Raw genomic sequence first — 26,375 nt, forward strand, 5'->3', positions numbered from 1 at the left:
CTATTTCCTTAACAACTTTCTCTTTCAAAATTTGTTCCAAGACCTTGTGTACAATTGAGATCAAAGTAACAGGCCTATAGTTTCCCAAATCACTTTTCTTCAAGTTTCTGAAAAATAGGTACTATATTAACAATTGCCCAGTCCTAGGATATGACTTCTGAGTTTACAGAGTCATTAAAAATCCTTGTTATTGGGCTTGCAATTTCATGTGCCAGTGCCTTTAATATTCTTGGATGAAAATTATCTGGGTCCCCTGATTTAGTCCCATTAAGTTGTTTGAGTTTGACTTCCACCTCGGTTGTGGTAATTTCTACTTCCATATCCTCATTCCCATTCGCTACCCTGCCACTACCCCTTAGCTTTTCATTACGCTTATTAAAAACTGAGGCACAATTTAGGACTATGCCTAGAGTATCTTCATTCGCCACCCGATCCTCAGTGCTTAGCGGTCCCGCTCCTTCTTTCCTAATTATTTATATGGATGAAAAAAATGTTTACTATTGGTTTTAATTTTCTTTGCCAGCTACAACACTGATTAGCTTTTGGCAGTTCGCACTTTATCCCTACACTTTCTGACCTCCAAGAGGTAGCGTTCCTTGCTGATCCATCATATCTTTCATTCCTTGCAGGCTTTCTGCTTTCTCTGAATCACCAGTTTGAGATGCTTGTTCATCCAGCTTCGTCTGGAGCCCTTCCCAGCAATTCTTCCCCCCTTGCTTGGGATGCAGACTTCAGATACTTTAAGTAAAAGTTGCAGAAACTAATTCCAAGCTTTCTCCACATTCAAATCCTTGAGTTCTTCAGTACAATCCACCTCCCTAACTAATTCTTTTATGCTTTTAAATATAGCTCTTTTGAAATCAAGGGCCTTAGTTGCAAAGATTTATTTTTGTTTTTCTGCCCATTTAGTTTAAACTGAATTAGCTCATGATCACTTGAACCAAGGTTGTCCCCTACAACCAGTTGTTCCATGAGGTCCTCACTACCATGTCCCGCCCAATAACAAATCTAAAATGGCGCCGTGTCTTGTTGGTTCAATGACTATTTGGTGAAGAAATCTGCACCTCCTGGCTTGGCCCCAGGTCTGGAATATGTATCACAAAACTACATAAATATGTAAATATATAGAAGTGTTGAGGTGAGTTGGAAAATTAACGAGGAGCAACTTTATTAACAGTGCATTTATTTTAAATTGCATGAATGAGCAGGGGAGGGGAAACTCTAGTTCAGCCCAATGCCACAGAAACTCTGCCTATCAAAGTAGGATATTGAGCCAAAAGCATTACATCATCCCAATTTATTCTCATGAGCTCTGACCAGCCAAAGGGCTGGACGCAGTTAGTAACTCCTTGTCAATAAAGAAGTCTTACATCTGCCTAAAGAAGTTTCTATAATTGTCAGCTACACCACAAATGAACTGAAAACATACCCAGCTTCTCTTCACACCTGAGCCTGTCTGAGACCAGTACACAGTTATTCTGCGTGGGTTCTGAGTCAATTTTATGGTTAATTTTTGATACTACATATAATTGTTAAATTGAAGTTACATAAAAAAACTAGTAGTTGATCTTTCTCTCTGAAGACAATGAGTTTATTTCTGTCCCTGTGTTAATGAGTTCAGAATAAAAAACAATCAAACAAATGCACAGGTCTAAGGTATTGAGGTGACTTTTCATTGTCTTTATCGAGGAAGAACACAGAGCTGGAATGATTTTGGTGCATTTGACACAAAACTTGACTCTGGAGTTATATCAATGTCTTTGGGGTCAACAACAGGTTTCAAGGTAAAGTTCTGCAAAATCGTTGTCAGTAACATAAATAGCTCCATCCGAGCCAGACCCTCTCCCACGCAAATCCGCTTCCCTGCAATGAAAAAGGAATTTTGAGTTGATGCTGGAGATCTTTCTTTGCAGCACATTTTAAATACGGTTATTATGGAAGCAAAATCTCAGTATTAAAATTAGATGCACAGAGTAATTCAAGATAAGTGCATGGAGGATAATGGCTGTCTCTCAGAGTTCAGGACACTAAGAAAGTTTGCGGGCATTTAAGAAGCAATTCACAGATCATTTGAAGAACTGAGTTCCTTATATTGCCATTTTAAAGGCAGTTGGGGATGAAGGGTAGGAAGATGTGGGGTTTGATAAACAGATTATCCATTTCCCAAACAAGCTAAACAGTATTCTGGGGGAGTGACATGGTGATGACAGAGTAGCAGGAGAGAAGTAACAGGTAGAGAGGTGTGGGTGTCCTGAATCGCAGGATGGAGGAAGAAGGCTGAAAGGTACTGTTAACAGAGTGGCAGTTGCTTGGAGTCAAGTAGAGAAGTTAAGTAGCCCCTGGATGACATCAAGACGGCTGAGGTATTTAATGCCCATTCTGCTTCAGTCTTCATTGGAAAGGTGAAAGGTGACCAGATACCCAACACAATTAATACTAACAACAAAGGGAAAGAAACACACTCCAAATTAGGGGGAGAACAGGTTAAAGAATATTCAGATCAGTTAGATGTAGTCAAGTCAGCAGGGCCCAATGAACTTAAGGAACTAGGTGAGGCAATCTCAGAACTGTTAGCAATTAACTTCGAGAGCTCATGGAGGATGGGTGAGGTCCCGGAAGACTGGCAATGGAAAAACATAGTACCTAGCTTTAACAAGGGGAACAAAGAGGATCTGAGGAATTGTCAACCAGTCAGCCTGGAAAAATACAGGAACAAATTAAACAATCAATTGGTAAGTACCTAGAAGATAATAGGATTATGAGGAATAGCCAGCATGGATTTGTCAAGAGCAAATCATGCCAAACCATCCTGATTTCCTTTTTTAACAGGGTTACTGGCCTAAAAAACAGAGGGGGAGCAGTAGATGTGATATATTTTGGCTTTTGGCACAGACCCACATGACATTCTCATAAGCAAGCTAGGGAAATGTGGTCTAGATAAATTACTTTAAGGTGGGTTCAGAACTGGTTGAAAAAAAACATACTCAGAGAGTAGCTAGCAGTGGTTTGCTTTCAGACTGTGAGGGTGTATAAAATGGGGTCCCAGAAGGGCCTTTCCTGTGTTTAATACTAGTCAATATTTTGATTAATGACTTGGATAATGGAGTGGAGAGTATGCTTATATTTGCACTATTATAATGCACAACTATAAAATAGGGGATAATTGGCTAAGCAGTAGAACTGCTGAAAACAATCCAGGGAGGTTATAGTAGATCACAAATTCAATACAAGTCAACCAGGTGATGCAGTTGCAAAAAAAAGCTAACAACATTCAGGGCCGGTGCAAGGATATTTTGCGCCCAAGGCAAAACTTCCACCTTGCGCCCTCCGTCCCACTCCATCCCCCTAGAGCACGCTTATTATAAACTTTCAAAAATGAATACAGTGGAGTCACGTCTTACGCGGGGGTTAGGTTCTAAGGTCAGCGCATAAGAGGAAAATCACATATAGTGAAAATTACCATAAAGTACAGTACACACAGTATACAATGTATACACTAGAACAGAGGTCCTCAACCTATGGCAGGTGTGCCAAAGGTGGCACGCGAGCTGATTCTTTTTTAATGGCAGGCTGCGGGTCCCGGCCACCACTGAGCCCGTTGCTGGCTTGGGGTTCCGTTCACTCAGCCAGCAGCGGGCTGAGCAGGGCTGGCAGAGGGCTGAGCGGAGCCGCCTGCTGGGACCCCGGCTGGCAGCGGGCTGAGTGAGCTGAGCGGGGCCAGCGGCTGGGACCCTGGCTGGCAGCGGGCTGAGCAAGGCCAGCAGCTGGGACCCCAGCTGGCAGGAGCTAGCGGATGGATCCCCAGACCCCGCTGCCAGTCTAGGGTTCCCAGCCACAGGCCTGCTCAGCCCACTGCCAGCCCCACTCAGCCTGCTGCCAACTGAGTGAATGGAACACCAGGCCGGCAGTGGGCTCAGTGGCGGCTGGGACCTGCAGCCTGCCATTGAAATAAAAATTGGCACACATGCCGTAGGTTGAGGACCCCTGTTCTAGTGTATACAGTGTATACTGTGTGTACTGTCCTTTATGGTAATTTTCACTATACGTGATTTTCCTCTTATGTGCTGGCCTTAGACCCTAACCCCGTGTAAGATGTGACTCCACTGTAGTGTAAAAAAAATTGTGGGTCACTGCTTTTTGGTGCCCCCAAATCTTGGCGCCCTTGGTGGCTGCCTTGTTACACCAGCCCTGTCTGGGGTGTATTAACAGGAGTGTTATATATAAGACACGGTGGTGATTATCCCACTCTGCTCAGCACTGGTGAGGTCTCAGCTGGAGTATCCTCTCCAATTCTGTGATTCACAGTTTAGGAAACGTGGATAAATTAGACAGTGTCCTGAGGACAGCAACAAAAACAATCAAAGGTTTAGAAAACCTGACCTCTGAGAAATGGTTAACAAAACTGGGAATGTTTAGTTTTGAGAAAGATGTTTGAGGGGGGACCTGATAACAGTCTTCAAATATGTTAAGGGCTGTTCGAAAGAGGACAGGAATCAATTGTTCTCCTTGTCCACTGAAGGTATGACAAGTAATATGCTTAATATGCAGCAAGAGAGATTTAGGTTGCATATTAGCAAAAATTTTCTAACTCTAATGGTAGTTAAACTCTGGAACAGGGTTCCAAGGGAAGTTGTGAAATCCCCATTCTTGGAAGATTTTAAGAACACGCTGGACAAACACCTGTCAAGGATGGTGTAGATTTATGTGATCCTGCATCAGTGCAGGGGGCTGGACTTGATGGCCTCTCGAGGTCCTTCCAGCCCTGCATTTCTACAATATCTCTCCAGCGAAGAGCGGGGATTGTATATCTAGTAAAAAATTTCACTTCAGACAACGAACAGGAAGTGACACTCTTTAAAGACTGATAGATGCTTTGCTAGCATGAGAGACTCTGCTTCATGGGACACCTGAAAACACTCTGCACTAAACAGTCTGAGAGCCGCTAGAAAGTTCAAGGCAAAGCTAGAAGACAGTCTGGGACCTGAAATAAAAACAACTTCTTTTACCTGCAGAAAAAGGCATGAAGAAGTCACTCTTCTTAAAGGCACCATTTTCATCCAAGAAATGTCCTGGGTTAAATTGCTCTGGGTTTGGGAATTCCCTTCTGTCATATAGAACTGACTTCAGTGCAGGGAATATCGTGGTGCCCTGAATTAGCAAATGCAGAAAAAAAAGAGTTAAAGTGGATACTATCCAAAAGAGAGAAGCCCCCAAAATTCACTGAGCTGGACTGTGGGATCCATCTTTGTTTTTCTTTATTTCCTTGCATGCCCTGAATGTCATGCTTTCAACCAGAAGCAGAAATCTTAAAATTTTATGAGCACAGTTATGCCCACTGAACTACAGTCCACCCTTTGTACTACTCACTGGCAGAGCTAGGATACATTGAGTGACTTTAGGAAAGTCACTTTCAGTCTCAGACCCCTTGTTACTGCATCTGTAAATTGGGGATAGTGATACTATCTCCTCTTCGTAAAGAGCCCTGAGATACAGGAGCTAAATTTTATTATTATTCAGTATATTAGACCTTGCAACATACGCCTGCAAGTGAGAGAGAAGCTACATCAAAGGAATTATTTTGGGGAAGTTCTATAGCCTATGTTACACAGGAGGTCAGACTAAATGATCACAGTGGTCCCTTTTGGCCTCATATCTCTGTCCACTAGTATCTTTGGAGGATATTAAGCAGAAGCTACTAAGGTTAGACATTTTGAAACCAGTGGGTTCAGATAACTTGCATTTGAGAGTTTTTAAAGAGTTGGCCGAGGAGCTTGCTGTACCATTAATGTTGATTTTCAATAAGTTTTCAAACAGTGGGGAAGAAAACTAATGCTGTGCCCATTTTAAAAAAGGGTCAACAGGATGACCTGGGTAATCACTGGCTTATCAGCCTCACATTGCTCCCAGGCAAGATAATGGAACGGATTTTATGGGACTAGATTAACAAAGAACTAAAGGAGGGTAATGTTATTAATGCAAATCAACATGGGGTTATGGAAAATAAATTCTGTCATACTAACTTATTATCATTCTTTGATTAAATTAGAAGGGTGGTTAATAAGGGTAGTAGTGACAACCTAATATACTTAGGCTTCTGTAAGGCATGACTTGGTATCACATGACATTTTGATTAAAAAACAGAACAATACAAAATTAATATGGCACAAATTAAATGGATTAAAAACTCTCTAACTGATAGGGATCAACATTTAATTGTCAATAGGAAATTGTCAGTGAGTGGGTCTGTTTTTGGTGGGATCTGCAGGGACTGTTTCTTGGCCCTATGCTATTTTAATATTTTTATCAATGACTTGAAGGAAAACACAAAATTGTCATTGATAAAGTTTGCAGATGACACAGAAATTGGAGGCATGGTACATAATGAAGAGGACAGGTCATTGATTCAGAGCAATATAGCTAGCTTGGTAAAATGGGTGCAAGCACACAATATGTATTTTAAAACAGCTAAATGTAAATGTACACATCTGGGAAAAAAGAAGGTAGGCCAGACTTACAGGATGTGGCCTCTACCCAAGTAGAGTAATGACTCTTAAAAAGAGTTGTGGGTTGTGGTGGATAATCAGCTAAACATGAGCTCCTAGTGTAATGCTGTAGCCAAATAAGCTAACACTATGCTGGGATGCAGAAACAGGGGAATCTTGAGTAGGTGTAGCAAGGTTATTTTACCTCTATATTTGGCACTGGTGAGACCGCTGCCGGAATACTGTGTCCAGTTCTGGTGCCCACAACTCAAATGATTAAAGGATTAGAAAGCATGCCTTATGGTGTGTCAGGGTTCTCTCCCCACTCTGAACTCTGGGGTACAGATGTGGGGACCCGCATGAAAGACCCCCTAAGCTTACTCTACCAGCTTAGGTTAAAAACTTCCCCAAGCACAAATTCTTCCTTGTCCTTGGAACGGTATCGCTGCCACCACCAAGTGAGTTAGACAAATATTTAGGAAAAGGATCACTTGGAATTCCTGTTTCCCCAAAATATCCCCCCAAGCCCCTTCACCCCCTTTCCTGGGGAGGCTTGAGAGCAAACAAGGTGAGCATAGACCAGCCCTTTGGGGTTTTAGGACACTAAAAAACAATCAGGTTCTTAAAAGCAGAACTTTATTATAAAGAAAAAGTAAAAGAACCACCTCTGTAAAATCAGGATGAAAGGTAATTTTACAGGGTAATCAGATTCAAGAACACAGAGGATTCCCCTCTAGGCAAAACTTTAAAGTTACCAAAAAAAAAAAAAAAGGAATAAACTTCCCTCTTAGCATAGGGAAAATTCACAAGCTAAAACATAAAATAATCTAATGCATTTCCTTCCTATTACTTACAATGTGTAATCTTAGATGCTTAGTTCAGGTATGGCTTTACTAAATGTATTTTCCTTGCCCTGGTTCCTTGCTGTCCCGGAAAGAACACACAAAGAGAACACAAAACAAAAACCTTCCCCCACAGATTTGAAAGTATCTTCTCCCCTTATTGGTCCTTTTGGTCAGGTGCCAACCAGGTTATTTGAGCTTCTTAACCCTTTACAGGAAAAGGAGGGATTTTATGCTACCCTTAGCTGTATGTTCATGACATGGTGATACGCTCAAGGAGCTCAATCTATTTAGTTTAACAAAGAGAAGGTTAAGGGGTGACTTGACTGCAATCTATAACTATCTACACGGGGAACAAATATTTAATAATGGGCTCTTCAGCCTAGCAGAGAGAGATGTAACATCATCCACTGGCTGGAAGCCAAAGCTAGACAATTTCATACTAGAAATAAGGTGGAAGTTTTTAACAGTCAGAGTAATTACCCATCAGAACAATTTACCCAGTGACGTGATGGATTCTCCATCACTGACAATTTTTTAAAATCAAGATTGGATTCTTCTTTTTTTTTTAAAAAAAGATGTGCTCTTGAACAAGTTCCATGGCCCGTGTTAAGTAGGAGGTCAGACTAAACTATCAGAATGATCCTTCCGGCCTTAGAACCTGTTAGTCTATTTAATATAAATCTAAGTCTATTTTTCAACATTTAATATACAAAAACCAAGACTTAACTGTATGAGCTTGACTCACTGTTAAAAATGCCTTAATCCTGAAGTGTAGTTTTTGTTTTGTTTCATATTTGTACTGATTGACTTGCATTCAGTTCAGAACTAAGCAGAGGTGAAGAGGGTTCCAAAACTTTTTGAACTTATTCAGTCATTGCTCATTCGCATTTGCTATGTTGTTTTGTTTTTGAACTAACTGTGCCAAGAAATTTCCCCTGAAACAAAATCCCTTTGGCCTCAAAATAGAAAGAAGAATTTTTGCACACACTAGTTTGATATCAAAAGCTTAGCTGAGTACCATTGCTAAAGTTATTCCCTATTTCTCATCTACGATCTGAAACCCTGTCCTGGAATGAAAGCCCAGCCTGCAGATTGCAAACTGCTCTTCTGTTCATGCAGAGGTTTGAAAAGATTCAATAATAACTGGTACATTATTGATAAATCAGCAAAAACAGCCACCACACACAATCTAGTTGAAGCATTTTTATAGTGAATAACAACATTAAAAAGAGAAAAAGGGTAAAAGAACTTGACCCTTCACAGACCCATTGAGAACTGACCTTGGGAATAACATACTGTTTGAGATGAACATCTCTAGTCACGGCATGTGGCAAACCTAATGGGACAAGATTGATGTATCTCTGGATTTCATGTATCACAGCATCTGCATAGGGCATCTGGCTTCGATCCGCCATGCAGGGGCTTCGGCTTCGGCCAATCACACGGTCAATCTCTTCATGAACTTTTTCTGTCATCGGATTAATGAGGTTTAACAATAATGATAAAGAACAGGATTCACAGAGATTTGCTCACCATTGTGTCACACTGTATGCAAATTGGGATTATAACAAAACTGGTCAGTTTGGTGTTACAGAAGCTACTGATCATGGCAGCTATGACAAAATGCAATAATATAATTCCAATGCAGTGATTTTACTCATGCCCAGTTATGATACAAACTAGACATAATGGGATATTACCACAAGTGCATATAACCAACTGCTCAGCAAGAGATTGGTCCTAAACCTTTCCTCACCAAAGTCAATCATCAGTGTGCAGATGGAGGAAGCTCATGAGGTGGGAATTCACCCTGCACCTGACTGCTCTGTACATAGTCTCTAGCACTGGCAGAGCTTTGATTTAGAACCTTACACAATCCTAACACTGACAAACTGACTAAATCTGAAGACACAATGACATTGCCATTTCACATGCCTGGAATGTGAAAGTATCTGTGACTCACAGCACAGGCACCACACGGTCAGTGACAGCAGAGGCTCCCACTGCATTAATTCCTCCCCCTGCGTGGGAGCCTCAGTACTGATCTGGATTTGAGAGATGAATTCAATCAGAATGGCCCATTCAGCCTTTTGGACCCTTTGCTCAGACTATCAATACGGGGACAAGTAATGTCCGTTGTAATGGTGTTACCTTCTATTTCTGGGTATTTCAGAAGAATCAGGAGTCCAAATTTCATGGTGACGCTGGTTGTCCCCGTTCCAGCAATAAATAACTCTACTGTGCTTCGTACCAAACTTCCCACATTAAAGTCTGACTGGCCATTCTTTCGCTCCTGCAAAAAGATTTGGTGAAGATCTTTGATTCTTGACAGTAAAACTGTAGAATATATTCAGATATTCATATATATTTTCTTCTACCCAACAGATGACCCACCTCTGATCATCATAAAAATCCCACACATATGCCAATTGCACTTGAGATTTCAGCATCATTACTGTGGTGCATTGGGCCTTTTCTGTCCAATAAGGTGATTTTTTTTCTTTACATGAAGGAGGAGAGCAGAGCTTAACCATTATAATGTATGTTCCTTGGGCAGAGACCATGTGTCCCCCTCAGGTCTTCTCCAAAGCCATGTACTCTGTTATTGCTTAACAAATTAATCCCAATGATACATATAACCCTCTCCACAGTAAAGAGGAAGGGCTACTTCCCTCACATACCTCTTCCATTTTGATGAGGAAAGCATCGATAAAGTCTCGAGGACAGCTGGGATCCAGAGACTCTTTGTGCATATTGACTCTCTCCAGAACAAATCTGCTGAACTCCTGAGCATTTTTAAATAGCTTATGGTGAGGCCCAGGCATGTAATCCATGAGAGTCGGGAAAAAATTGTACAGCTGTAAAGGGTGAAAGAAAAACACAGCTGGATTTATCTGGACACAACGGATAATCATAGCGTTCACTCAAATGACTCACTACAGCAGCACAATACAATACTTCTGTGGCACCTTTTTATCAAAATGGATGCAACATAACGTTGCAAACTCTACTAAATCAGACTACGCAACATACATAAATTCCTCACAAGCAGTGCAGTGACATTGTGGCACTCTGTACTCCTAAGCAACACCCTGGAACCCCATATTCACCACTCTCATATAATTATAATATGTTTAATGCAAAGCATACTCTGAAAGATATATGAAAAATCATTATCTGCTGAAACACATATTTCTGTCCAAATGTGTATGTCATTACTGTGGATCAAGTTATGAGACTTTGCTGTACGGTTGTGACTGAAATATATACAAAGAAAGCAAACCACTCACAGGAAGGTACTTGAGGACAGAGTGTACCCAGTGACCACTAATAAACAGGAGACTTGTAATCAAGGCATTTACACTTCAAGGACAGTTGCGCAAGCACCACACAACAGGGACTACTGGACCCCATCACCCCATTGCACAATACCACTCCAGCGAGATTCTCAACCAAGGGACTCTGGAAGCTCTCCAGGACATGCTGAGACAAGTGTCTTCTAGGCACAGGGACTAAGGATATAAAAGAGGAAACAGTGGCCACATATTTTGGCCCCTCTCCTCCCACAACTCAACATCTGGAAACACATCTGGAGGACAAAGACTTTGAACTGGGGAGGTGGTCCTGGGCTGGAGGAGAATTCCAGACTGTGTATTGAAGATCTGTAACCTGCTTGGACTATCTATCAGGGTGAGACCCTGCTTAATTCAACTCCTGATTAGTTTCTAGAACTTAGATTGTAAGCTCATTTTTATATTTTTGGTAACCATCTCTATCCTTTATGCCTACCATTTATAATCACTTAAAATCCATCTTTCTGTAGTTAATAAATCTGTTTTATATTTTACCTAAAACAGTGGGTTTTGGTTGAAGTGCTTGAGAAATCTGCTTAGAAACAAAAACTGGTGCATGTCCTCTGCACATTGAGGGAGGGGCAGACTGCGTTATAAACGTATATTGGTCAGGCTTCTGACCAGGGCAGGGAGAAAGGCTGGGGAGCTGGTGGGAATTGGCTGGAGCCTTGCTATTGTTAGTTCATGAGCGGCTGGGAGAAGCATTCATGTAACTCAGCTGGATGTGTCCCTGTCTGTGGATTGCTGTGTAAGTACCTGCCATAGGTTTGCAGCTTCTCATGGCATCACAGGTGACAGGGAGCCCGGGTTGGAGGGACAGAGGTTCGGCAGTACCACAGTTCCAGGTTGCACCCCAGGGACCCCGTCAAAGACATTCAGTTATATCAGCTAAGACACACTTCATTTCTTCCAACATGAAACCATCCCCACTATACACATCCTTTTCTTGGGGAAAAAAAACAAACAAAAAAACCCACTCAAGCAGGACCGGCTCTAGGCACCAGCTTATCAAGCAGGTGCTTGGGGCGGCCATTCCAGAGTGGGGCAGCACTTTCAGCTTTTCAGCGGCAATTCGGTGGAGGGTCCCTCACTCCTGCTCGGAGCGAAGGACCTCCCGCTGAATTGCCGCAGATCGTGATTGTGGCTTTTTTTTTTTTTTTGGCTGCTTGGGGCGGCAAAACCCCTGGAGCTGGCCCTGCACTCAAGTGTCCAACCTTAGCTCTGATCACAGATTTTCTTAGGCAGCAATAAACCATTATAGACTTTAAAAGGAAAATACTTTAGACTTCCTGAAGTGACAGTTAAAGGGTCTCGTGGTGTAACTCCATTTATTTTGACTGAGATATGCCAGCAGAGAGTTTAACCCTTCATTGTGCAATTGGTGAGGTTTTCGGGAAAGGGGTGTGTGTGTGGTGGCTGGCTGTGAACTGGAAGTGAAAGGAAGTTTACTTTGGAGGTGAAGAATGTGATCACATTCACCTATCACATTGCAAAACTGCTAGGGCATGTTTTGATATTGATGTTGATATCAGTGTTTTTATTGGTGATTTCCTTGATTTTTACCAATTGTGTTGATAGAGAATGTCCTCAAGCAAACTTAATTCTGAGCTAATGAAGTGTTTTGTGAGGGAATTTAAACAACCCATGGAAAGAAGCTGGAGGATCAGTTTGGTAGTAGCAGAAGCCTAATGAGGAGAAGGAGACCGTTTTGGGAATCTGAAATCACAATTGTTTAATGAAAATTAATACACCTCTACCCCGATATAACGCAAGCCGATATAACATGAATTCAGATATAACGTGGTAAAGCAGCGCTCCAGGGGGGCGGGGCTGCGTGCTCCGGCGGATCACAGCAAGTTTGATATAACGCGGTAAGACGTTTTGGCTCCCAAGGACAGTGTTATATCGGGGTAGAGGTGTAGTTAAAGAAACAAAATCTCTGCCCCTGCCCAGTATAAAGGAGAAGAATGGAATAAACCCCTGAACATACCGCTGTCCAGGGAGAGCGCTGGAGCTTGCCATTTTCCTCTATGATATTTATTAAAGTCACAAACTTCTTATCTTCATAGTCAAACCGGTCCCCAAAGACGATCGAGCAGATGACATTGGAGACGGCATGGGTGAGGAAGAGGGTGGGGTCAAATGGCCGCCCTGGAGCAAAACAAAACTAAAAAGAGTCAGTTTTAATTCAGTGTCTTCACCCTCCGCATCAGAGTCACTGGCAGCACAGTAATGTTGTGGATCTCCAACCACAGGGAAAGGCTCAAGGTGGGGCTGATAGCAATATTCCCTGGGGAGGATGGGAATCCCTCCTCCTACCTCTCACACACTAAATTAAACACTTGCCACTTTTTCTGCTGCTGATCAGTTTTCACTCTGTCTGCTCTCTGCCTGGCACACTCTGGTCTGACCAGGGGGCATCAGTGACTCTCTGAGTGACACCTGCATGTCTGTCTTGGGGTCCATTTCACAGAAAGGATCCCAACCCTTTCACAACAGGATCCTGCTCAGAGGGCTCTGTCTGAGCCACTGCTTGTCTTGTTGTAGCATCATCACTAACTCCCAGAGCGCAGCAATCTCCCCTTGGCATTGCCAGCCTGGGCCGTGCCGTGTAAATACACTGTTGTTGTGCCAGGGAAGGAATAAAGGCTCCCAGCACAACAGCAGGGGGATGGGTCTGCTTTCCGCCTTCAGAGTGTGCTAAGCAGGCCCCACAGCTCAGCTAACGCAGCTGGAGAGGCTGAATTTCCCACTGGCTCACCAGTGACATTTTAGCTTCCGTTTCAGGTTCTCCTTTCCTCAAAAGCACAAAGAACACACAGGGCTGCTAACTGAGAGCTAATCTGGGGCTGCAGCATCAGAGAGACCAGCACAACATTCCTGGGAATTATGGGCACCCCTCTGACCTGAGAGTACAGTGCTCATGGGGAACATCCAGAAGCAGCATTTCATGCACCAGACCCCTGCTCATGTCCCTCACCCGTCGATTCTCTTTGACTCATTCCCAACAGCAATAGCTGCCCCTTGGCTCAGAGTGCACAAGCAGCAGAAGCAGCAGTAAAGTGGCTCTCTCTTCTGCCTGTACCATGGGCGGGGAAGGGTCTCAGTGCATTCTCCTCTGCCACTCACAATTCTCCCAGATGGGCAGAGCCAACTTTAATTTAGCCCTTAATGTTGCATTAAATATTGCAAGAGGCAGATGATCTTGTGGCTGAGACACCGGCATGGGTCTCAGTTCCCCATCTCTAAAATAGCAGGGAAAATCATTCATTTCTTCCACTGGTTTCATTCATGTCTATTTAAGTTGTATGCTGCTTGGGGCAGGGATTGTCTCAAACCATTTGTTCCAAAAATCCATACGCAAAGATCCCCAATATCAGCTGGGACTGTTAGACATTACTGGAATATAAATAATTATTTAAGAGTGTCACTGGTATTGATACAGAAGAGCTCTGATATTTCATATTTCTCAGCAGAATCTCAAGTACAACTGGTGGAACAGACAAAGACATTAAAGCCAGAATAGCAAAAGCCAGACACGTCCTTGTAACTCTAAATCCAATCTGGAGAAATACAAATCTTATCTCCCCAACTAAACGTCAAATATTTAGCACCATTGTAAAGTCAGTCTTACTACATCGTGCTGAAATGTGGAGACTGTGGCAAAGTACCTGCTTCTCCCCTGCTGGCTCAGTCCCTTTTTGCCTTGGAGACACAGGCTTGGGCAAAGTAAAAGCCTCCCCAGTCACGCAGGGTCTGGCTGATCCTCCTCTCAGTCAGCCCCTTGCTGTTTTGCTCCCCCTCTGGGGACAGAATGCAGTCTTCCTTGCTGGAAGAGGGCAGAGCCTTGCTGCACCTATTTGCTGGCAGCTTCTCTGCTTCTCTCACTCCTCCCTTGTTTCCCTGCCAGGGAGGGTTTAAAAAGGTCACCAGCAATTGGGGCCAGCTGAACCAAATTAGTTCCCTGGTAACCCCTGTTCCAGCTGAACCTAATTTCTCACAGCTGTCTCTCCTCAATGGATAGGGAGAAGCCTTTTTAATCCCCCTGGGACTAATTCCTACCCCCCCCCTTTGTAGCCATTTGGCCTGGGTTTGCCACATATCCGCCCCCCCTGCTCAACACTACGGGGTTGGGCTACTTGGGTCGGAAAACAGTGCACCCTCGACAAGCCATCTGCATTGCCATGTTGGGTTCCAGACCTATGTCGTACTTTGAAGTAGAAGGGTTGAAGCGACAGAAACCATCTTGTTACCCTCGCATTTTTGTCCTTGTTTTGGTGCATCCACTGCAAAGGGGCATGGTCCGTCACCAGGGTAAACCGCCGCCCAAGTAGATAGTAGTGGAGGCTTTCTATGGCCTACTTTACTGCCAGGCATTCCTTCTCCACTATGGCGTATTTCCGTTCCCTAGGTAGGAGCTTCCTACTGAGGAAGAGGATGGGGTGTTCGTCATCTCCAACCATTTGTGAAAGCACCGCCCCCAGCCCTACTTCAGAGGCATCCGTTTGTAGGATAAACTCCTTCCCCCAGTCCGGAGCTACTAATACGGGATCTGTGCAAAGGGCCGTCCTCAGATCTGCAAAAGCAGCTTCGGCTGCAGCAGACCATTTTACTATGTCTGGGCCCCGAGCTTTGGTTAGGTCTGTTAATGGGCATGCCCTGGTGGCGAAGTGGGGAATGAACCATCTATAGTACCCCACTAGTCCCAGGAATGCTCTGACCTGTTTTTTCCGGAGTGGACGGGGCCACTTCTGTATAGCTTCTAACTTGTTGAGTTGGGGCTTCACCACGCCCCTCCCCACTATATACCCAAGGTACTTGGCCTCAGCTAACTCGATTGAACATTTGGACGGATTTGCAGTCAGTCCTGCCTTCCTCAGGGTGTCCAGGACTGCTTCTACCTTCTCCACATGCGTCTCCCAGTTGGGGCTATAGATAATGACGTCGTCGAGATAGGCTGCCGCGTACTTTCCATGGGGTCGTAACAGTTTGTCCATTAGCCGTTGGAAGGTAGCGGGAGCCCCATGCAACCCAAAGGGGAGAACGGTGTACTGATATAGTCCTTCTGGAGTTGCAAAGGCCGTCTTCTCCTTGTCAGCCTTGGCCAGGGGGATCTGCCAATAGCCTTTGGTAAGGTCAAGGGTAGACATAAACCGTGCCTTTCCCAATCGGTCAATCAGCTCATCTATCCTGGGTATAGGGTATGCATCGAATCGGGACACCTCATTCAGCTTGCGGAAGTCATTGCAGAACCTAGTACTGCCATCTGGCTTAGGCACTAAAACCATGGGACTGGACCATTGACTATGCGATTCTTCGATGACTCCTAAGGCCAGCATCTTCCTGACCTCTCTCCTAATCTCTTCTCTTTTGGCTCCGGGATCCGGTATGGCTTGATGTTCACCTTCACTCCGGGCTCTGTGAAGATGTGATGGTGAACCTCAGTCATCCTTCCTGGTTTTTCCGAGAACATGTCCTGGTTGCGTTCTATCAGGCTGATCACTTCTGACCGTTGTTCCGGAGTTAACTCTGGGGATATTCCCACCAGGTCGGGCTGGTTGCTTGTAGGGGATGGTGCCCCCAGCGCAACCACCAGAACTTCTCTATCCTGCCACGGTGTCAACAGATTTACATGGTAGATCTGCTCCAGCTTCCAGCGACCTGGTTGTCGGACCTTATAGTCGACTTCTCCTATAGCTTCTATTACCTCATATGGCCCCTGCCACCTGGCCAGGAGCTTGCTCTCCGCTGTGGGTATGAGCACCATCACCCGGTCCCCTACCTGGAACTTCCGGGTCCTCGCTTGACGATTGTAGTACGTCCGTTGTGTCCCTTGGGCCTTCTCCATGTGTTCGCGCACAAGGGGAGCGACTCGGGCTATTCTGTCTTTCATCTCCAGCACATGTTCCACAACGTTTCTCCCCAGGTTCGGCTGTTCTTCCCAGTCTTCTTTAGCCAGGTCCAGTATGACCCTGGGGTGGTGACGATATAACAGCTCGAAGGGGGAGAATCCAGTGGAAGCCTGAGGAACCGCCCGTACAGCAAACAGTACATAAGGCAGCAGGGCGTCCCAGTCTTTCCTGTCACGACTAATCACTTTCCGTAACATGTTTTTCAATGTCCTATTAAAATGTTCAACAAGGCCGTCGGTCTGGGGATGATAGACCAACGTTCTAAGGGTTCGTATATGGAGCATGGTACATAAGTCCTTCCTCAGTTTAGACACAAAGGGGGTCCCTTGGTCCGTCAGGATCTCCTTAGGTATTCCTACTCTGGAAAAAATTTGGACCAATTCTTTGGCTATGGTCTTGGACATGGTATTCCGTAGGGGTACGGCCTCGGGGTACCGGGTGGCATAATCTAGCACTACCAGAATGTACTGATGGCCCCGGGCTGACTTCTCCAATGGCCATACAATGTCCATAGCTATTCACTCAAATGGAACCTCGATAATTGGCAGAGGTACCAGAGAGGCCCTTAAGTATGGTCGGGGCCCGAGACTCTATTCCGGACAGGTGGTACAATATCGCCGGACGGCCGCATAAATGCCAGGCCAAAAAAACCTCTGTAGGATCCGATCAAGGGTCTTATCTACCCCTAGATGGGCCCCGAACAGATGATTGTGGGCCAGATCCATTACCGCCCTCTGATGCTTTCGGGGGACCAAGAGTTGTTCTATAACTTGCTCTTGGACCCGGACTACTCTATATAGCAGATCTTTCTTAATCACGTAATATGGCCCGGGGCCCTTAACTCTCCCCTCCACTGGGACCCCATTTACCTCGACTACTTCCTTCTGAATATTGTGGTATATGGGATCATTGGCCTGATCCTGCCCAAAATTCCCATGTGCGGTCCCCATTTGACCAAATTCTGGGGGGTCTACCTCCATCTCCCCTTCGGGGACAGCCCCTGGGGAACCAGGTCCAACGATAGGGTTGTTGATGGCCGACCCAGCCCCGCTGTCAGCCGAGCCCTTTCTTTCCCCGGCCAGCGTAGACTTCTGGTACTGGGTCAGGATCCTCGTCCCCCTCCTTTTATCCGCCCTCCGTTCCCTCCGAGTCTTCCTGGGCTTCCCCGGCGGGGAGAACAAATCCTGGCTAAACTCATGGAAGGCTGGGGAAGGGTCATCTATCTGGACCACACCTTGGGTCCCAGGGTCATTATTTTCTTCTACCTCGTCCCCGGGGAGTAGGCCATCAAACCCCGGGAAATCTCGTCCGATCAGGACAGGGTAAGGGAGTTTCGGAACTACTCCCACCGTCAACTTAGTGGGGTTTCCGAGAACTTCTATGCTTACAGGGATGGTTGGATAATAGTTGACATCCCCATGCACACAGGATATTCCCGAGCGTTTGGCCCGGGATAGTTGGTCCTGCCTGACCAGCTTCCCCGAGACTAATGTGACTGCACTTCCCGAGTCAATTAATGCTGTGGTCTCTATACCGTTCATCTTAACAGGTCTAGTGTATCTATGCGGGACCATCGCAACCCCAACCAGACTTATTAGATCACATAGTCCCCCTATATCTCCCAGTTCACACTGCATAGGCTCTCCTAGATTTGGGCACTGGGCAGCAATATGCCCCAATTCACCACAGGCATAGCATCGGTACCCCGCTTGGGGCAGCCCCCTATTTTTCGGGCTGCTCGGATTTATCCCCCGAGTCTTTCTCCCCCAGTCCTCCAGCCTCTCCGGGATTGCCGGCTGCTCTCCCGCCTCCTTCTTCCCCTCCATTGTCCGGCCTGGCGCTCGGGCAAACCGGGGCCTCAGCGCAGAGACTGGTCTCCGATTCTGGCGCCTCCCCTCCTCGGTGGTCCGAGAAAGTTCTTGGGCTGCCAGGTGTCTCTCTACGAGAGCAACTAGTTCATCACAAGAGGAGGGATCATTTTGGCAGACCCACCCTCGTATGTCTGGCGGCAACCCCCTCATGTACCTGTCCAAGACCAGGACTTCCACTACCTTCTCTGGCCCATGGGTCTCGGGGCGAAGCCACTTCCAGGCGAGGTGTATCAAGTCAAATAGCTGGGACCTTGGTGCTTTGTCATCCTGGTATTTCCACTCATGGAAGCGCTGGGCCCTTATGGCTGGCGTCACGCCTGTCCTCGCCAGGATTTCCGCCTTCAGCTGGGGGTAATCCATAGCTGCGTCTGTGGTCAAGTCAAAATAGGCCTTCTGGGCATCCCCACACAGGAATGGGGCCAGGAGGCCTGCCCACTGGTCTTGGGGCCAGGCCTCCCGCAGTGCCATCCTCTCAAATGCGAGGAGATATGCCTCTATATCGTCATCTGTAGTCATCTTCTGTAAATAGTTGGTAGCCCGTAGCAGCCGGGTCCCCTGGGCCCCGTGCGTCAGCGTGGCCAGGGCTTTCAGCTGGCTCACTACTTCATTCAGGGTGGCTCGATCTTGGGCCGCCTGGCTCATCAGCAGCTGGTTGGTCTCCTGTTGGACACGTACTGACTCTTGCTGGGCCACCACCTGTACCCTGGTAGCCTCTTGCTGGGCTGTAGTGGCCTGTAACAGCGCCTTCACTACGTCCTCCATTTTTTTTGTTTTGTTTTGTTTTGTTTGTTTGTGATTTACCTTGCCCTGAGATGGCTTGCCACAGAGCCACACTCGCTATCAAATCCCACTTCTACACCATGTGTGGCAAAGTACCTGCTTCTCCCCTGCTGGCTCAGTCCCTTTTTGCCTTGGAGACACAGGCTTGGGCAAAGTAAAAGCCTCCCCAGTCACGCAGGGTCTGGCTGATCCTCCTCTCAGTCAGCCCCTTGCTGTTTTGCTCCCCCTCTGGGGACAGAATGCAGTCTTCCTTGCTGGAAGAGGGCAGAGCCTTGCTGCACCTATTTGCTGGCAGCTTCTCTGCTTCTCTCACTCCCCCCTTGTTTCCCTGCCAGGGAGGGTTTAAAAAGGTCACCAGCAATTGGGGCCATCTGAACCAAATTAGTTCCCTGGTAACCCCTGTTCCAGCTGAACCTAATTTCTCACAGCTGTCTCTCCTCAATGGATAGGGAGAAGCCTTTTTAATCCCCCTGGGACTAATTCCTACCCCCCCCTTTGTAGCCATTTGGCCTGGGTTTGCCACAAGACGTATTGAGACTTTATTACCTTTACTCCGAGTTCTTATAAACAGCTGCTGTAGACAAGTCCTCAATATCAGAAGGGTAGAAAAAAAATCACAAATGAAGAACTATGGAGAAAGATTAAACAAAAACTGATGGGACAGGAAATTCTGGAATGCAGCTGGCTAGAACATACATGGACAAAAGACTGGAATAATATAATAAGACAGGCGTTGGACCCCCATGGCAAGAAGCAATAAGGTAGACCATGAATAACATGAACATGCACAACATAAGCAGAATTGTTAGTTATCAAATTGACATCGGAAGAAGCTCAGACTGCAGTAGGAGACTGGCAAAGATGGAAGCCCCCAGGGAAGGCCCTATTTTCCGCAAGGAATGAAGAGGAATAACATAAGAAAAAATGAGTGTCATGTAAATGTTCACGGTGATTTCAAACATTCCTATGGAGCCCATCACTATAGAAGGGAGGTGCCAAATGTGTATCAGACGTCTAGCTGAGAAAAAAATGAGAAGCAGCAAACTGTAGGCCTTGGTGTCTTGTTAATCCAACACACTGGGAACCAACCCACTCTAATATGGCTCACTGTGCTGGTCTCTATACACTATAGACAAATACCTTCCCTTTGCTCATTGATCACAGATCACAGGGGAGAAAATGTGAGAAAGAAACAGCCAGAAATGGTCATCTCTGGAACATTTCACCCATCCTTTCCCATTACATTAACACAGGTTGTTATATGTGCAATTAATGGCTTAAGTTATAAGACGTTTGAACTAAATGTCATGAAAAATAGAAAGACAAGAGTCTTTGACTCCTCAAATTCCAACAGACATGAAACAATCCCCACCGTGTGTGTTTCTGAGCCTTTCCACCAAAAAATGGGTTTCCTCCTGGATACGCGCCTCAATGCTTTTCTTCCCCATCCCAAAATTTCTCAGATTAGTGAGGGCAAACCGACGGAGATTCTTCCACCGCTCCCCATTACTGAAAACAATACCTGGAAAAGGGAAGAGAACAGAAATGAAAGGAGGGAGGGCCAGACTCAGTTTGCCTATTTGAAAAATACCCAAACATTGGTGAGTCAAAGGTTCAACTTCAATTTAACTGATATTGTGCCCGTTTTCTACTATGGAGATGACATTACAGCTACATTGTCATTACTGTTCTCAGCATTGCTGTCGCCATGTTGGACCCCGGACATGACATAGACAAGGTAGGTGAGGTAATATCTTTTATTGGATCAACTTATGTTGGTGGAAGGGACAAGCTTTTGTGCTGCACCGAGCTCTTCCTCTGGTCTGCAGCAGTTAATTATAGTGTCCAAGCTAAAAACAAGGTGGCACAGACTACAAAAGAGTTTCACACTTAACAGAGACACTGTTTTTATGGCCCACTGCAACAATTTATAAGACACCCTACTGACTACTAACCCCCCATTATCCCACCACTGCAAAGGTGTTAATTGGCCATTATATCACATCTTTTCATGTATTTATACCTGCTCCTGTATTTTCCACTCCATGCATCTGATGAAGTTGGTTCTAGCCCAAATAAATTTGTTAGTCTCCAAGGTGCCACAAGGACTCCTCGTTGTTTTTGCTGATACAACCTAACACGGCTACCGCTCTGAAATCTTAACTCTAGCATTTCCTAACTTCTGAGTGCTTGACTTTACAACCTTAATAATGTTCCTTTCACATAGTTTTTTTCTGTGTAATCAAATAACTACGCTGAAGTTTTCACAGTCACTGTGATAGTAAGTTAACTATACTTCACTTAATGAATAAAGGAGATAAAGGACTTCCTGAAAAGAACATCTTGGCATTTCCATATTTATTACTCCCTCACTTTTTATCATGAAAGGATAAAAAAAAATCCTTCTCTACTCATGGAATCTACCTAGTTAGTGAGGACAGGGGAGGAAGAGGATAGGAATTCGTGGTTTGTTCTGACCCTTTTTGCCAATCCAGCCCTCCTCTCCTGGTTTTAGTCTGCACTTTGTAAAGTAGATTGGCCTGGTTGTTACCTCTCAAAAACCTGTAGTGATATGCTAAGAACCATTCAGGTCAGTAAACCAGTGGTGCAATGGAGAATGAGCTCTTTCCTGCACCAAGACTATTTATCCAATTTTTACTACTGCATTATTGAAACTTTTCTCTTCTCAATTGTGTTCTCCCCATACAGAGAACATCAGCTCTATATGCTGAAGTTATTCGAAATGTACCTGGTTCCTGGGCCATTTTTTCAAATAATGGCATACTTCCTCTTCCACTGAATTCCTCCCCGAGACCGATCAGAGCTTCCTTCATAATCTCATATCCATACAGCACCACAACCCGTTCTGAGCCTAAGTATATTGTGAAAATCGAGCCGTACTTTTCACTGAGCTGTAAAAGTTTAGCACAAAGACCAATAAATTTTAACTTAGATCCACTTATTTAGGATAAGAATTTGAGAAAATCAAATTATAAATTGATGAATTGCTTTCATGCCACTGAGCTAATACTAGGCAGGTTTTACTACTGATCATCATCCAGAGTTGGCCATTTCAGCCCAGATCCTCCAAGGTATTTAGGAGCCTAACTCCATGGATTTCAATGAGTTACATACCTACATATCTTGGAGGATCTGGGACTTCCTGACTTTTCAGTGCTTCATTTTGTTATCCTCATATTTTAAACATTTTTCCCTATAGATGTGTCTGAGTGCTCCCAAGATAATTCTGTCTGTGTTATACAATTATCTCATTATAAGAGCAGACTGCATTAATACAGGGCCTTTCAATGTTGATCTTGAGCTCTATGTAAAAATGACACTTTTAACTCCACAGAAATGCTGCCTGTGTTTATTCAGTCATGGCAGCTGATTTGACAATAGCAAGAGAGCGTTTCCCTTCATTTTACTTCTGTCAGCCCTGCAGAGCCAAAGACAGACAGAAGTGAGATTCTGTTTCCCCTTTTATATCACCAACAGAATTAGTATTCAATTTCCAATTGATTACACCTGTGCAAATCAACGGACAAACACATCTGTATCTCGGTATGATGTGAAGACAATGAGGGTGAACAGCTGTAACTGGGGGCAGAATTTTCCCTGTACAATCCTCATTATTTGAGATGATGTCTGTCCAATCCCAGGCTGTGTTTGCAGAGCTCGCTAAAATGCCAGAACATGCAACACTACAATATCATTTCTTCAAACCTGAGCTGCAGTTTCTGCCTTACCATCATTTTGTGATGGAGGCAAATATCATTAGAGCAATTTTACAGATGGGAAAATTAAGGCACAGATGGGGTTAAGTGACACGCTCAAGAGCACACCTGGAGTCTGTAGCAGAGGTAAGAATAGAACGCAAGGCACCTGATTGCCAGTTCCTTACGTAACCTACGAGACCACTTTCTGCACCCTGTGATAACTCATACACATTGCAGTGCAGCTGCAGGGGCGGGGAGCACTCTGGATTAGCTGTGAATAAGACCCCCTCTAATATGAGAAATATATTATCACCAACCATTTACATCTAGCATCTAAGATTGATTGTTTTGTGAAATAAGAAGTCAGAAATTTGAGTTGATGTGGAATTGCCACCAGCCTAGGCTTAAGCCAGGCTCTGCTTAATGTCCACCTATAACCCAGCAACTGATACCATGAAAACACCCTTACCTCATCTATATGTTGGGGTAAATTCTTCGTAGTCAGCTGCAGTGTGTTCCCTATGATGGGAAAAGCAACAGGGCCAGGAGGCAGCTTCCCGCTTCCAGACATCTTTCTCCATGCTGAAAGGAAAAGAAGGCAAGAAACACAAATCACCAGGAAAACAGTTGTTACTCCCAGAGGTTCCATTGCAGAGTGCAGCAATTATTCTGGGTTCTAACAGGGAGTTACTTTGTATTTCAGACTCCTCAGTTTTTATATTCTACACAGCAAAAGGGGGTGCAAGCAATTAGCCAATAGGAGCTCTCAGTTCCTCTGAGTTAACAAGATAAACTCTGAACTAACAATGGTGACTGGAGCTGTCACACTAGGAATGAATTCCTTTGAACCTTTATTGGTATATAATCTCTGTTTGCCCTTGTGTACTCACTGACAGAGCATGACAATTAATCATAAACTGAATCCCTGTCAAACTGCCCAAACTGTCATGAAATCATCCTCTCTCTGCACCCATCAGGTTAAATGTTCCTCATCGGCTTGGTACCACCTGGAACATTATATACATATAATGATGATTCCTTTTCATGTTGCTCTCCAGGATTTAGCATATAGATCGATGAGCAGCAGACACTTAAGAAAAACACCAAGCTGAATGTTTGATAAAAATTGAAACTGAATCCTGAACCTCTTTGGAGATTTCACAAAGTCTGGTTAACATTTAAAAAATGGTGTGACCCTCCCCTCCCCCTTATATTGAACCTGTATAATTCTTGGTTTCAAACTGAAACATAAAGTCTCTGAGATGCAAGACTTGACATGACCTGGAAGTCAGTGGAAATATTCCCATTTATTTTAATGGGATTTGATCAGGGTCCATGATGCGAAAGGACCAACTCCTCAGGTCAGGGTGGAGCTTAAAAGAAAACAAGTGGTTTCAAAGTTTTTAAATGCAGAGCTAACATTGAGTCAAAAGGCTTTCAGGCAGAAGAATCTAGATCCTCTACTCTGACATCCTGGGTATAACCAATAGCCAGATCTTCCAGAAAGGCACCAGATCTCAATGTGAAGACCTCAAGAGATGGACAATTCACCACTTGGTAATCTGTTCAGTGGTTAATCACCCTCAGTATTAAAAACATGCCTCATTCTAATTTGAGTTTGTCTGGCTTCCACTCCCTGTCACTGATTCTTGTTCTGCCTTTCCCCTCTATATTAAACAGCCTTTTAATAGCTGCTATTTTCTCCCCTTGAAGGTGTTTATTCCATATAATCAAGTCACCTCTCAGTCTTCATTTTGAGGAGCTAAACAGAATGAGCTTTTCAAGGAGCTCGCTATAATTTTTCAACATCCTTTTAAAAATGTGGCTACCAGACCAGTACACAGAGGCAAAATCATACCCCTATTCCTATTCACTGCTCCCCTGTTTATACACTGGAGGACCACACAAGACCTCTATGCCACAGTGTCACACTGGGTGTCTAATATCACCAAACAACCTTAACTCTGCCTCCATTTCTCTAAGTCTTACGTTTTCTTCACTGTAGCACTCTTTTGTCACATCCTAGCCACAGACTGCTATGTCTGATCTACACTTAAAAATTAGATCACCTTTGCTATGTCACTCAGGGCTATGAAAACTTTCTCTCTGAGCACCGTAGTTAGATAACTTTAACCTCCATTGTATATGTAGCTAGGTTGAGAGGAGAATTTTTCCATTAACCTAGCTACCACCTCTAGGACAGTTGGATTAACATGACAAAGCAACCCCTTCTGTCAATGCAGGAACCATCTACACTGCAGCTCTAGAGTGCCATAGCTGCAGAGCTGTAGCGCTTTTAGGGTAGACATAACTTAGGACAGTGATACTCAATTAGATCTACCCATGGGCTGATTTGAGAATTTTACGACAAGAGATGGGCCATTTGCACAGAAGACTCACAAAATAAAAAAAAATAAAAAATTCAGCTGCCTATAAATAAAGGCCTTGATTGCAACATGAGTATTAGCATTTCTATCTTTTAACAAAATTTATAAATCATAAATTATCACCTTTGCTTTGGTTTCCAAATGGAGCATGAGACACAGGAGAGAGTGCTGCTTCCCCGCACCCGCAGTCACCCCCATCGCTCTCTCAATGCCAGGAAGCGGGGGATAATTTTCTACACCACATGATCCATTGCTCCCATACAAAGGGACTGCTGTCCCCACCACCTGAACCCGGATTGCGCCACTTTCAAATTGGATCAGGGTACGTGCCCAGCTGGAAGAGCATCCCACCCCTTAAGCAAGAAGGTTCAGGATTGGGCCCCATTCTCATCTCCTCCTGGTGGGGGTCCCCCATGTGGGGGAGGCCAGGCAGTGCCCCACGCCAAGCATAGTTGCTGCTGGGGGTTGCGGCAGTTGGGATTGCAAGCACCATGGTCGGGTCAGCAGCCCCCAGCTAGAGTGCAGAGCTGCCTCCCTGCATGGCAGGGCCCTACTCCATCTGCTCCATGTGTCTGCTCTGCCTCCTGCAGCACCAGGGCCACCTCCCGGAGCCTCCTGTGACGCTGCACGCCATACGATTTTATGAAAATATGCTAATGAGTGTGAATATAATGTAACTGGAATATGCTTCATGCAAAAGGTCTCTTGTAAAGTATCATTACAAAGCTTATAATCTACTGAGTGTGGTCATCCTATTTGTATAAATGTATCACTCTTGTATCTGAAACTAGAAATATGAACTATAACTCTGAGGTCCTATTGTAGTTATGCAAAGTGTGGGCCATTAATGGTGGTTTGAAATCTTGATGGCTCCCATCAACCAGGACAATTGACTGTGGATGGCTCTGTTTGCTTGCAGGCCTTCCTATGAGTCAGGCTGGGAAGAATGAGGGTTTGGAGTCTTACAGTGACACGTGATCATGTCACCTGAACTGGAATCCATCTCTAACCTGGTGCTTTTCCATT

The 26,375-nt window shown here is 44.7% G+C and overlaps 1 protein-coding gene across 1 annotated transcript; it reads right to left on the reverse strand.

The window, feature by feature from the left end:
* Nucleotides 1-1,166: 1,166 nt before the first annotated feature.
* On the reverse strand, nt 1,167-23,659 carry LOC123373821 (cytochrome P450 2H2-like). The gene is made up of 9 exons (XM_045022982.1): nt 23,432-23,659; nt 21,993-22,155; nt 20,616-20,765; nt 12,671-12,831; nt 10,009-10,185; nt 9,479-9,620; nt 8,608-8,795; nt 5,007-5,148; nt 1,167-1,863 (listed from the first exon to the last, which is right to left on the reverse strand). Exons 1-9 carry the CDS (start codon nt 23,609-23,611, stop codon nt 1,682-1,684), a joined length of 1,485 nt encoding a protein of 494 aa, XP_044878917.1. The 5' UTR covers nt 23,612-23,659; the 3' UTR covers nt 1,167-1,681.
* Nucleotides 23,660-26,375: the final 2,716 nt, after the last annotated feature.

This window comes from Mauremys mutica, chromosome 7 (assembly GCF_020497125.1).
Source record: "Mauremys mutica isolate MM-2020 ecotype Southern chromosome 7, ASM2049712v1, whole genome shotgun sequence".
Classification (NCBI taxonomy): Eukaryota; Metazoa; Chordata; order Testudines; family Geoemydidae; genus Mauremys; species Mauremys mutica.

What these genes read in the sequence shown, in the direction of transcription:
- LOC123373821 (XM_045022982.1), bottom strand. Translation starts at nt 23,611, where the DNA reads ATGGAACCTCTGGGAGTAACAACTGTTTTCCTGGTGATTTGTGTTTCT. An exon ending in AGCGCTCTCCCTGGACAGCG is followed by an intron (nt 10,186 to 12,670) that starts GTATGTTCAGGG and finishes CACCCTTTACAG; the next exon opens with CTGTACAATTTTTTCCCGAC. An exon ending in AACAGTATGTTATTCCCAAG is followed by an intron (nt 5,149 to 8,607) that starts GTCAGTTCTCAA and finishes TTGCTAATTCAG; the next exon opens with GGCACCACGATATTCCCTGC.